We start from the raw sequence: 13,667 nt of genomic DNA, 5'->3' as shown, positions 1-13,667 counted from the left end.
AATGTTCCCTGACGTTGAAAGAAAGTTCAGACACCTTTGAGACTGAAAGAAATCCAGGAAATGATTGGATACTGATAACATCTTTATTTGGATGAGGTGTGGGCCTTTGTTGACTTGCACACATTTTACAGTGGGGATCACTTCAGGGTTTTCTGGTGCAATGGTAAACAGCCTCAAATGAGGTTACAACAATCTCCACAACACAAACTCACACACTGAAATCTACAACCACCGTAAGCTTTACAGCATGCAATAGCTCTTAATGTTGTAAGAACATGAAATATGTACAAGTTGATCAGTCACACAGAATCAATCTTTAATTTCACTCGCAAACCATTTGATAACACATATATATATATATAGTCTTTTTCTTTAGGTCATATTTTTAATAGTGAACTCCCTTCAGGGTGAACAGCCAAGTGCGACGACACTTCGGTTCTGTAAAGTGACGAAAATCTGGAAACACACAGTACCTATCCAGCACTGAAACAATAGAACAACTCATCACAGACAAGTACACAAAAAAACAACTTTCATCACTTCCATGAGGAGACGTAAGGTGGCCTGAGAGGCACAGAATAAATAGGATGCTGGGTGACGTCGGTGTCTCGTCTGCCGTGAGGTCGCTTCACTCGAACAGCATGTCCTCATCCGTCTGCTCCATCATCATGTTGGTGGGCTCTGCGATGGGACCCAGTTTAGCCAAGCGAGCAGCAATCTCCAACTGTGTCCTTTCCTTGAGCTGCTTCTTCTTCTCTTGGATCTTCTTCAGCCTGGCAGAGGAGGACATATTGTCAGTGTTAAAACTAATATGGTGGCTTAAATGAAAAGCTAGAATGGTAGAATAAGTGCTCACCTGTAGAACTCCTCTCGTTCTCTCTCATCCAGCTCTGTGATGATGTAGGTGAGGGTACGCTCGATGCGGGGGATAATCACTGCAAAGAGGGATAGAGAGCAGCTTGAAAAACAAGTCTGGGATTATTTAAAAAAAGAGACCATAATTGTATGTTGAGTGAGTTTACCGTGCTCGATAGCGTTCACACGGCGGTTGGTAATCTTTATGGCTTGATCCAGAGTGACAAAAGATGTCTATAGACAGAAATTTGAAATGTGTATCAAGTTATCCTAAACACACACACACTGTTTTTAACTGAAAATATACTAGCATTCACCTAAAAACTAATATAAGAAAAGGGTTATCATAATGCATTATTATAAGTATATACGTTATTGATGCATTAACATGAAAGAACCATTTAAATGTTAGTTGACGTAGAGCTAATTCTAACTCTCCATTTCTCTTGAGAAGTATGAAACCAAGCTGAATGAAGCTCAGTATATAATGTGTATGTGTATGTAACGCCGCCCCCTACCTGTAGGGAGGCCAGCTCCACCAGCAGCTCCACAGCTCTGGCGTAGTTCCTCTTCAACCGGGAGACCTGCTCTCCTCCTCTGGCCAGACCCGTCAGCTCATAACCTGAAACACAGCGAGGGTGAGAACTCCTTCATTCACTTCTCACCAAAACTAGAGGTTTCTAAGCATTACTTACTGTCCCCGCCTTCCTGGTAGTACTCAAAAACTGGGAGAGTGACACCTAAAAGAAATACAAACATATTTATGCTAAAGCATCAAATAACTTATCATCAACATTGTTTTTAAATAGTCAACAGATGATATCTTTAGGCTAACCTGCCACGTTGTCTCTCTTGGCTCTGACCTTCACTTGAGCTTTGTTGACATTCTGGATTACAGTTGCGCTGTTGGCAGAATTACAGATGTGAGATACTTGTACTGAACATAATGTAACACCATCACATGATCTCTGTTGTTTCCTACGTGAAGTCTCCAGCTGCAAATTTGGCCTCAGCCAAAGAGAAGGCCGCCTCTCTCATCACCTCCCCCATCTTAGTCTTAGTCTGAGGAAAAGAGACGAGAAGTCCAACTTTAGAAAACCAAAGTGAGAAATGAATGCATGGAGAACAGGGTTGGTTATTTCATTTTGTTTAACTGACCTCGATAATTTTGCGAAGGATCTGACGGAAGCGCATGGAGAGGGCGTCAGATTTCTTCTTCAACAGGTTGCGGCCGGTCTGTGCTCCTTTGAGCCGAGCCTTCATGATGGTCTGAGCCCTGCAAGCACAAACACACATGTTAGTGCTGTGTTTGAATCTTAAACATGACATCACATGTACATACAGGACTCAAATATTCATGGAGGTTATCTACACTCTTTGACATGCATGGGTAAGGAAAACACTGCCTGCACCACACAGCCTATTATTTCAGATGTCAAGATATTTGTTTGGTGTTTTATTGTAAGCCACACACATCAGGATTTATCATTTAAATCAATAGGTTTAATTAACACCCCTCAGTCACATTTCATAGTATTTGACTGCTTGGAAAACACAGCTGTATATGCATTTATACAAGACTATTTGTCTTCGTGACTTGGTCTCTTACTTCTGTCTGGTTGGAGGCAGAAATGATTTAACCATTTAAAGTATTTATAAACATGATTGAATTAGCATTGTAAAATGGTAAGGCCCTAAGCTAACTCTATTGATCAGGAAAGTTACAGTGTTACAGTATAGACTTTAACTGTCTAGAGGTCAGAAACACCATCTCAGACTGACAGCTCACACTGAGATGATGGTAGAATAATCACATGACAAAATACTCTTCCTCTTTTAACAATAACCTGGTGCTGATCTTATAAACTATGTGTAAGCAGAACAAGAGGCACATAGGAGGTGGAAATCATCAATCTGAGAGACTTGTCAAACAAACAGCATTATAATATCAGACTAAAAAGCTACAGTGGGTTAGCAACTAGCTAGCAAACAAGCTGCTTACATTCTGGAGGGGAAAACGTCGAGTCTTTCTTTTCCAGACATCTTCTCGTCCTTTGGTCGATGATAGCTAACGTTTGTAACCTTCCGTTTCGTTAGATTCCCGCCGAAACGTTATATATTGTTCCACGTTATTAAACCATACATATAATACAGAAAACCCGTTGTTTTTCCTGTAGGATTAGAAGCCTGATGGTCGTGATCTTGTCCGACTCTGCGTGATGATCAGCTGGCCTCTGGTCATGTGACTGAACCGAATGCTTTCTGCGCATGCGCTTGTAGAATGATGTGACGATCTTTTCCGGGTCGAGAAATTAGCACACCCATGAATGTGAGCTAACGGGCCCGAATTTTTCATTAAAGTAACCTTCAAAGGAAATATAATCGGACATTAAGACACATCCAGAACAGAACATTCAACTGTATTGTTCCGTAAACACAAGACGCCGGTGAGTATTTTATGATAAAGCTTTATTTTTAACGGGAGAGTGTTGAGCAGATGGAGGTGCTAAATGCTAACTGCTAATATCAGTACATGTGCCGCATGTGAACCGGGCTGTTAGCTATGAAGCTAACGGATAGAAAAGTCTTTGATTTTTCGTCTTTTGATATTTTACATCACAACAGTTACTATCTACTATGGCTGTTAACATGCTACCATGATTTTCTGTCTTGTTTTGTTTATGTCAGCTTTTCGCTCTTAACTCAAACAGTAAAGGGCTTTATCTGCATTGCATCATCCCATTCACTAACAAAAATGTGAAATAAAACACCTTGTTGCTACACTGCCAGTTCATTCAATACTAGTACAGATCCCGGTAGTTATGTAAGGGATTATTTCAGGGCAAACTTGGCTATTTGATCTGTTTTAAAGTGTTTAAAACGTTAACAATGTGAACAATGTGTCATTCAGACTGCTTTGGACTTTTCAGTAAATATTCAAAGTGTGGTTCTATTTCTGATATTTAGTCCACCTATTGATGTCCTGTATGGTTTACTAAATATCACCCGGGTGTTTGACAGATCTTTATAAACGGCATTTCCCTACGTGTTGTGAGGTAGCCAATTATTTAATAATAGTGGATACACCGGAATTCTTGCATTCAAGATTTGACATTCAAGCCAATGTGGTTTTCGTTATATGCTCACCATCTATGATGAACCAGAGAATATATCGACCTCTCCCAGTGAAAACACATGACTGCTGTTATTGTGTCCTTTGTTTTTCATTGCCTGTTGATCAGTGGTACCAAACCGTTATGTTGTACATCCTGGGGATCCATGGCTTTAGATGTTATCATCATCAAATTAAACTGGACTGTACAATATTAAAGAACATTTTGGGGAAAAGTACATACTGAAACCTTTTAGTATTGCTCCGCGATATGGTTCGGTCAAATGTTCTGGCCACAACTGAAGCAACAGATCCTGACTTTTACTTTCAATTTTAGATGTACAATCCTTTTATGCAATGTGATTGCATTTTTTTGAATAGATCCTCCAGATTTATAGCCCAAATCTCATGTTCTGCTTTCTGTTGTTTAAAGATTAGAATTACAATCAAGTGTAATACATGTTAACTTAAGCATCAACAGTTTTCTCAAATGTTATTGTTTGTCTACTTTATAAAGTTTGAAGGTTGCAAGGCTTTTATTGTCATGTGTGCTACAGTGTAGTTATGACAATGAAAAGCTTAGGTCACAGGCTCCTCCAACAGTGCAACACAATAAAACAGTAAATAAAATAGAATATAATAGAAACAGAATATGATAGAAACTGTGCAGAATAGTCTATATACAGTAATTGTAATATTGATATGTGAGTTGCAAACAGATGAATGTTACGTATGTGTCATGAAATCAAAATGTGGTGCAATTATCCATGTAGTTAAACTTCATCACAATCTCTGCTTCAAATACTTCACACCCTGTTGTCTTTGTTTCTTCTCTCCCAGCGATGCCGTCGCTCAGCTGTCGATTTTACCAGCACCGGTTCCCAGAGGTGGAGGATGTGGTGATGGTGAACGTGAGGTCCATCGCTGAGATGGGAGCTTACGTCAGCCTGTTGGAGTACAACAACATCGAGGGCATGATCCTGCTGAGCGAGTTGTCCCGTCGACGTATCCGCTCCATCAACAAGCTCATCCGCATAGGCCGCAATGAGTGTGTGGTCGTCATCCGAGTAGACAAAGAAAAGGGTAAGAGCGGGCGGGAGGGTCCGGACCACTACAGGTGAAGGTCATTGGTTTAGTTTAGTGTTGGATCTGGGCTTTCATGAAGGGCTCCACAAAGGACAGGAAATGTTTCAGCCAAGGTTGCTGATGGAACATTAACTTTTACACATATGATAAACAGATGCATTGGAAATATAGTTGAGCTTCTCCCTCTGTTCTGCAAATCTCTTCTTAACCTTGCATTGAGTGTATAGATGGAGTATGACTGTGTGGTTTAAATATTGTCTAGGACTGCAAGTTATTATAATATCAATCATTATAAACAGTCCATCATGATTTTTTGTTATGTTTTCTTCAATTTAACAGAAGAATGATTTTCTTAAATGTCAGTGGAAACAAGTTATTACCTATTACTTAGTCTGATTGTATGCAAGTATTTCATTTGTACTAATGGCGCAATTGAGAAAGCCAAAATCATATTGCATCCAAAACCAAAAGTGTTGATTGATTCGTCCGTACATTAGATTTCTTCTTTGTATTGATTATTAGTACGTTGACTGGTGTTTCTTCTGACTCAGTCCTGTGAGAATATTCTGATTGAATCACACCATGACCAAACTGACACTGCATCTCTCCTCTGCGTTGCCTTTAGGATACATTGATTTATCAAAAAGAAGAGTTTCACCCGAGGAGGCCGTCAAGTGTGAGGATAAGTTCACCAAATCTAAAACTGTAAGTAGAATTGTACTCGAGCACTTTCTCTGTTTATAATCCATTTCTGAAATGATTCCCAGTGTGCGTTTCAACATTGTAAAAAAAGTGATTTGTTCCTACGTACAAGCAGGCCAACAACACCACCCTCCTTTATTTTATTTTCATCAATCTCTTATGAACTCTCTGATGTTTTTGTCCATCTGACCTTTGAGTCGGTATCTGAGCTAACGGTTGTTTTGTCTGCAGGTGTACAGCATCCTGCGGCACGTGGCGGAGGTTCTGGAGTACACTAAGGACGAGCAGCTAGAGAGTTTCTACCAGCGCACCGCCTGGGTGTTCGACGAGAAATACAAGAGGCCAGGATACGGAGCGTATGATGTCTTCAAACAGGCTGTAGCGTAAGTGCTTCATGTTAGGCGGGTTTACAAATTAATTGAAGATCTCAAATCTAATGTTGAATATCTTCCCTCCACTAGAGATCCTGCCATTCTGGATTGCCTGGAGTTATCAGAGGAAGAGAAGGCTGTGCTGATCGACAACATCAACAGGCGACTCACTCCACAGGCGGTCAAAATCAGAGCAGGTAACAACATGCTCTACTTCAGAGTCCTGCACGGGTCCGATTTTCAAGACGTGCAATACCGAACCCGCCCCGCCACCCGCACATATTTGACCCTCCAGAAAAACGCGGGCTAAAATCCTTGATTATGCGATTACACATGCAGGGTTTTTATGTGATTTTATGCGGTGAAATTGCGAGAAGTTGCGAAATATGCGGAAAGTTGCGAAATATGCTAAGTATTTATTTTTAAATATTGGGCTGTCTTATTTATTCTCTCTCACACACAACCTGCCACTAACGTTAAACCTCTTTACTATTCAATTAAAAACATTCAATGTTTATTTATTGTAAAAGCAATTGGGCTATTTTAATCACTCTCTCTCTCACACACACACACACACACACACACACACACACACACACACACACACACACTTATCCGCCTCATTCTGTTTTCATTTACTCGTTCGTTATCTGACCAGCTTCAATCTTGTAGGCTACTCACTTCGTTTCTTGTAGCCCTCAAAAGCGTATTGGAGGTTGATGCCTCGGTGAACGTGAGTTGTTTGGCTTTCTTGTCCGCAGCAGCAGAAAGCATTTTCGAATGTTTGAATGAATCAAAGTGGGTCGTCACCGTCGATTTTCTCTAAGACTTATGCTCCAACACACAGTTGCACGGGGTGCAGAATAGTTTCCCCCCACTTTCGTGAAAGACATCGGGGTACTGCTCTACTGTCTTTAGCAGAAATGTTCGTCGGTAAATGAGATGGATCAGATGTTTTCATCTTGGTGTTTTCTCTCTCGTGTGAGTTCCACACGTTCACTCTACGGCAGGCATGGGCAAACTAAGGCCCGCCGCGGACCATATACGGCCTGTTGGGCTTTTGAATCCGGCCCGCCGAATATTGGTACAAAATTGTCCAAATGATAGTAAAGACCGCATTCATTTTGCCTTTTTCCTGCAATACCCGGCATTTCAGTTGATCCCACTAGATGGCGCACTCTAGACACCATTTACCTTTGCTGGAGTCTGGTCTCTCAGCTGGCCCCACTTGGCAACCCGGCAAGATCGGCGAATACAAGTTGTAACAACCAGTAGCTCTGAGCAAAGTGACTAGAACTTGACCACACACTTATAAAAACACTTATATAAATAAAGTCAGGCAACACTAACCAGGCTTAGTGTGATTCTGTTTATTTGACCTTACTTTAATAACCATCCGTTCACTGTTATTGACCATTGGGAAGAGGCAGACGTTTTCCTTTTGTTTTATTGCAGCTATCGGATGGAATCAATACATGGGCTACATGTGGCCATCACAAGTAAAATCATAACGAAAACTACGCCGGTAAAATATGCGTGTAGAAAACGGCTTATGCCACAATATGATAGCAACAAGTAGTCAAGATAGTCTGATTAGCTTCAGTTGCTATGCTAACATCACCTGTAGAATGCCAGAGAAACTTTCAGCGCTGTGATGCCAAACAGCTTTCAGACTAAAACACATTCACTGATGGGGATGGGGGATATTTATCAGCAGCTTGTGTGACAGTCAGACAATGAAAACTTTACAGCGGCCGCTGCCGCGAGTTAACGGGAGAATAAACTCCGGTAGACGAGCAGCACTGCAGCGTACGGTAATGCAGCTGAACCACATTAATAAACAATGCACCACGGCACTCTGGAGAAAGGTACAAGGTTGCAGAAGTAGTTATTTAATTTAATCTGGTTTTGTATAATTAAAAACTACCCGACGCAGCCCTCTATTGATGTTGTTGTGAGCTGTGTTGCAGAGAAAATCAGCCACGTAAAACCCTGTGTGGGTCATAAGAAAAGTAAACGGTTACGTCATGACGCAATAATTCACCTTTGAACCTGCATCTGTAACAATGAGTCGACCAAAGAAAAGAAAAGTCAACATTGAGTGCTGAGTGTATGATGAGGAGTGGACAGCTAAATATTTTTTTACCGATCTGCTGCTGGCCCGGTCCGTCTGTCAAATTTAAAACTCATAGCGGCCCCCGAGCCAAAAAGTTTGCCCACCCCTGCTCTACGGTGTTGTTTACCTTCTGTGATGCGCGAGCTGATGACGTTGCGTCATCATCATCACTACTTCATGTCAAGACGAGTTAACTTTTTTTTTTCTCAACTTTGTGTGGAAACATTTGGGGATTATGTGCCCTTTTAATAAATATGCACCCTTTTAAAAATCTGCGCCATTTTGCTGATTATGCGGTAAATTCTGCGATTTTCTGGAGGGTCTAACACATTGACAATTAGTTCCGCAAACCAACCCGGCCCGTCGGCACAAGATCCGCAAACCGACTCTAACCCGCATAGCAGTGAAAACATGCAATTATTAACACACGCAGTTGTGTATTTGGATCAAAAAGTGTGGGATGTTGGTTCTTCTCTCCATCTAGGATGACACCAAAAGCCTCCCAGACGTTGGATTTCGCTCTTGAGGAAGAGTTATTGAAAATGCTGTATCCTCCGTTAGAGAGCTTCACCTCAGCCATTTCGAATGTGGCGCGCTCAGCAGCAGATTGATGCGGTGCAGAGGTTATGATTATCCGCGGGGGAGAGGTCTGAGGATTTAAACATTCAATTAAATTATAATTATTTTTAATATATTCATTATTCAACACCCACGACCCGACCCGCATCTTCTTTGTTTTACCCAGAACCGAACCCTATTGTTTTTTTTAAATACCACCCGCAAATGACTTTTTTGCGGGTCAGCCGTCGGTACCCTACCCGATGCAGGACTCTGCTCTACGTACAACATTTCTTTTTTATATATAATAATAATATAATATTGGGAGGGATGAAGCCCTCTTTAATGGTCACACATGTAGAGCACACAGCACACACAGTGAAATGTGTTCTCTGCTTTTAACCCATCCTAGTACCAGGAGTCTAGTCTAGGAGCAGTGGGCAGCGCTCTGGGAGCAATGGGAGTGAGGGGGGAAGGGCTCAAGGTAGGGCTGGGCGATATGGTCTCTAAATGATATCGCGATATTTACTGACTATATCGCGATTTACGATATATATCGCGATATTCTGAAATGTCCTCTAAAAAAAAAAAATTGTTATTTAACCCCTTGATGTTTACAGTCACGCCAGTATGATGATTCTAGTAGTCCCTGCAACATATGTCTGCATTACAAAAATCGACTAATAATGAAGAAAATTAACACATTTGTTGCAATAGTAATTTATGCACTAACTACATTACTACTTGTAGTACAACATTTGAATCATCAGTTCTTCCTCATTTTCCTCAATTGTTCATATTTGGTTTATGAAAATAATGATATTGTGGTCATTGTTCAAAAATGTCTGCTATTATTATGAGTATTATTATTATTATTATTATTATTATTAGTATAATGCGCTTTCTGTCTTCCTGTCATTATCAGGAATTAGACATGTAATGGCTATGTATTAGATTAGATTAGAACCTTCATTCTCCTAAACTGCTGGGACATTTCCCTATAGCCAATACCTTTTATATTTTCTACTCTTCACTTACTTGTCAGCATAGGTCGGCATTGATGTACAGAGCCGACAGAAGACCTTGTTTATATGGGCATCATATTGAGAGGTGCAGCGACGCGTACTAAAACCAGGAAGTAAGCTGCTGGTTCCCTCGACAAAAAAGCAATGGGATTTCTCCACAGGGTTTTGGAAAATAGCTGGAAATAAGGTCTGTGGAAAACAAACCTGTTTGATAAATGCAGGTTTTGTTCAGCCGGATAATATCCACATGTCTACCCTACTTTTATCATTTTCAAATCATAAATCTAATCGATAGATTATAAAAGGGTTTTAGGACGCGTCGCTGCACCACTAGAAGCCAACTCCATCGATCAAGCTGGCTGAAACTTTCTCTCCCTCTTCTTCTCATGCTCCCTGTCACTCTCCTTTAACTCCTCCGGTGACTTTATTTTATTTGAAGATAGTTTTTTGCCCGGCGCTCACGGGCAAACGGGAGCCTGCTCGCGCTGGCTCTGCAGCAAACAGCTGCTACGGAGCCAGCGCGAGCAGGCTCCCGTTTGCCTTTCACCCAACAACGTCAACCGCCTCACGAAACGCTATGTTGTAGCGTGAATAAACGAAACAATTTAACAAAATTGCTTTTCAAAGTACCTATACCACTGGACAATTTTTTTTTTTTTAAGCAATATTTTTAGTGGCCCGAGCGGGCAAGTGGAAAGTACGTTATGCTGGCCCGGGGTGTCTAAATAGTGCTTCCGAGCCAGCGGGCCATTTGTAATGTCGAGCCCTGCTCTCTGTCACTGTGCATGTGTGTAATGTTTATGTGCAAGTTAGACGGGGCCTGCGTGTGTGACTGTGTGTGTGACTGTGTCTATGAGGGAGAAAGGAAAGCTCATTTTGGCCGCGGCGGGAAATTGATTTGACATCATAATACTCGATGTTCACGATGTGGTCATTTACGACATCGCATGTTGTGCAATCCACGATGTATCGTGTAAAGTCGATATATCGCCCAGCCCTAGCTCAAGGGCACCAAGGCAGGGCAGGAGGTGAACTGGGACCGCTCCAAGTAGCAGTCTACACTCCATATTTTAGGTCTGGTCGGGGACTTGAACCAGCGACCCTACGGCTCCCAGTCCAATCCCCTACTGGCTGAGCCACTGACTACATTTTTTTTCACATTTTTATAAATGCACAAAACCACATATAGTTCAGTATACAATTCAATTAAAGACCCATTGAAAAAAGAAGAACATAATAATAAAAACAAGTCATCAACAGTGACATGGAAGCTTTCTACCTTATTTGTAATGCAACATCATGGTCTGGTTCCAACTCCCAATTTGTGCTGTCGTTCATTTTTTCGTTTATATTCAACCCATCTTTCCCATTTGGACTCGTCCCTTCCTGGACCCTCAATATGTGTGTGAATCCTTCCATATCAAATATTTCCTGTACTACTCCCAGCTCCTTGGTAGCTGGATCCGCTTTGTACCATGCTCTAGTAATTGTTTTCTAGCAGCACCTAAATCCAACAGTTAACCTTTAGTTTATCTTACTGCATCCTTAAAGACTCTTAGTTGGATTTAGGACTAAGTAAAATGGTGAAGACCTACAACCATAACTCAGTCATCTTTTCTTGTCCCCCACATGCAGATATTGAAGTGGCGTGCTATGGCTATGAGGGCATTGATGCAGTGAAGGCAGCTCTGAGGGCGGGACTTGGCTGCTCCACAGAGGTCATGCCCATCAAGGTAAAATCGCCTCTTTCCCTCGCCCTTCACTGACACTGCACTCTTTCTGTTTGCTGTTTACGCTGAAAGGAATTACCGGTTGAGACCTGCTGCTTGAATAAAACAAACATCTTCTTGTTCTTGGCAGATCAACCTGATCGCCCCCCCTCGCTACGTGATGACGACGACCACTCTGGAGCGCACAGAGGGTCTGTCCGTCCTCAACCAGGCCATGGCTGCTATCAAGGAGAAGATTGAGGAGAAGAGAGGCGTCTTCAACATCCAGATGGAGGTGAGGGGCTTTACTTTTAAGAAAAAAACCAATCCATGCCCTGTGTGTGTTTCTGGTATTACTTAGTTTCCAGTTTGTACACTGGATATAAATTATTCTAGCCTTAGATGCATAAGTGGGTCTTTTTTGACCCGGTGAGGTGGTTTTCTTAGAGTATCTTTGTAATTACGTTTTTTAATCATTTCATATTCCAGCTATTCCTCAAAAAACATGTTTTGGATATCATGCCATTCAAATTTTAAATTTACATTTTATACTTTTTAAGAAATTGTAGTTTTTGTATTGCTACCCCAAGCTTCAGTGGGTCAAAAATGACCCGCATGCATTTTCTATGGAATTTCGTTTTTTTTCAAAATGTCTAAAATTATAAATAGTGAAAAATGAAATATAAAATATTTCTAGTGTGAAACAAGAGTGATTTTACTTAACCAAAATGACAAATTGAATAAAAACACATATTATTCTAATACGGGTCCTTTTTGACCCACTTATGGAAGAGTGTGGGGTCCAGCTAAATACAAGTTATGTACATGCTTCACACGTCTCGTAAGTTATTAGTTATTAGTGACGGACAGGCCGAACCACAACCTTTTTTTGTGCGTATAAGGGGTCGGTTTGATGCGAATAATAAAGCATCAATATAATTAACTAGTTCCTTTTCAGGTTGAACATTTTCATACCCTTCTTTACCATCAAACATTATCTACAGTGTCTCCTACATTTTGTATTCCTCTAAAAACTGTAGTTAAGTGTTCCTTTATTAATGAAGTTCATTAAAAAAAAAATATTTACCAAAAATGTATATAACTCGTGTTTAAATTCCTTAAATATAACACATGTATTTTTTTTACAAAAACATGTTAAACAATTAAAACCGTCTCTTTTTTAGTTTTTTATAAATAAGAACTTTATTCCTTCTCAAAATTATGACTTGATTCTTACCAAACTGCTGGCTTTGCTTTTTAAATATTATTTGAATTATCAATCTTACACTTTATTTTCCCCCCACCAAAATAACTACAGAATTGATCAGTTTTTAAATATTCCTACTTTTTTTGTATTACTTTTCAGCCGAAGGTGGTGACGGACACGGATGAGACGGAGCTCGCCCGGCAGCTGGAGAGGCTGGAGAGAGAGAACGCCGAGGTGGACGGAGACGACGACGACGAGGAGATGGAGGCCAAAGCAGAAGACTAGTCTGTCCTCACAGTCAGGCTGAAGGGGAAAACCATCGAAAAAGAAATGTGGACAGACCTGGCCGCAGTCACTCAGACCAACAGATGTTAACTTTCACATTGCAAACATTAACTGGTGTTAATAGTTCATTGGCAAACGTCCCGGTTTGATCTTTAGCAAGGGTTGTTTCAGGAGATGGTAACACAACAATCTGTCTTCTTATGCAGACATGGAAGGAAAGTCAATTTACAAGATAAACATCAGTATAGTTTCTATTTTAATTACACTGATTTGATTAAATAACAAGCAGTGGCCTTTGCTTAGCTCTTGCTTAAGAGCCCAGTGTCTTCAGTCTCCATGGCGCTGTGTCTCTGGCTGGTCACTGGATGAGATGGATTTAAAGGAGGAACACATAGCTCGTCTGTCTCAACACCGGTTAGAGGTGACTTTGTGCTTTTCTCCCCCAGTTTAAGGTTTCACTGGCAAAACTTGCTCTTGTGTAGCTCACATGGCATCAATAAAGTTCTGGAAGTTTTGAACTCAATGCGTCTTGTCTGTTGCTGTGAGTATGAAAAGGGGTCAGACCTGACCTTTGGATTTAAGGACAGAATATAGTATGTTGAAAATACTAAAGAAAGACACTGGTGGTCCGTGAGCGCCCT

The 13,667-nt window shown here is 40.9% G+C and overlaps 2 protein-coding genes across 2 annotated transcripts; one reads left to right on the top strand and one right to left on the bottom strand.

Moving 5' to 3' along the window:
- Nucleotides 1-64: 64 nt before the first annotated feature.
- On the bottom strand, nucleotides 65-3,068 carry atp6v1d (ATPase H+ transporting V1 subunit D). Its single transcript, XM_079643246.1, has 9 exons — nucleotides 2,858-3,068; nucleotides 2,014-2,131; nucleotides 1,838-1,917; nucleotides 1,691-1,758; nucleotides 1,551-1,595; nucleotides 1,374-1,477; nucleotides 1,023-1,089; nucleotides 857-935; nucleotides 65-773 (listed from the first exon to the last, which is right to left on the bottom strand). The coding sequence occupies exons 1-9, from the start codon at nucleotides 2,896-2,898 to the stop codon at nucleotides 629-631; spliced, it is 747 nt and encodes a 248-aa protein (XP_079499372.1). The 5' UTR covers nucleotides 2,899-3,068; the 3' UTR covers nucleotides 65-628.
- A 78-nt stretch (nucleotides 3,069-3,146) lies between these two features.
- eif2s1b (eukaryotic translation initiation factor 2, subunit 1 alpha b) lies at nucleotides 3,147-13,549 on the top strand. The gene is made up of 8 exons (XM_079643245.1): nucleotides 3,147-3,302; nucleotides 4,808-5,050; nucleotides 5,679-5,758; nucleotides 5,987-6,138; nucleotides 6,217-6,323; nucleotides 11,461-11,558; nucleotides 11,686-11,829; nucleotides 12,901-13,549. The coding sequence occupies exons 2-8, from the start codon at nucleotides 4,810-4,812 to the stop codon at nucleotides 13,024-13,026; spliced, it is 948 nt and encodes a 315-aa protein (XP_079499371.1). The 5' UTR covers nucleotides 3,147-3,302; nucleotides 4,808-4,809; the 3' UTR covers nucleotides 13,027-13,549.
- The last annotated feature ends 118 nt before the right edge of the window (nucleotides 13,550-13,667 follow it).

The sequence above is a fragment of the Notothenia rossii genome, assembly GCF_949606895.1.
Source record: "Notothenia rossii genome assembly, chromosome: 8".
NCBI lineage: Eukaryota > Metazoa > Chordata > Actinopteri > Perciformes > Nototheniidae > Notothenia > Notothenia rossii.
Note: the sequence above shows the minus strand (reverse complement) of the source record. Positions and strands in the feature narration are given on the sequence as shown.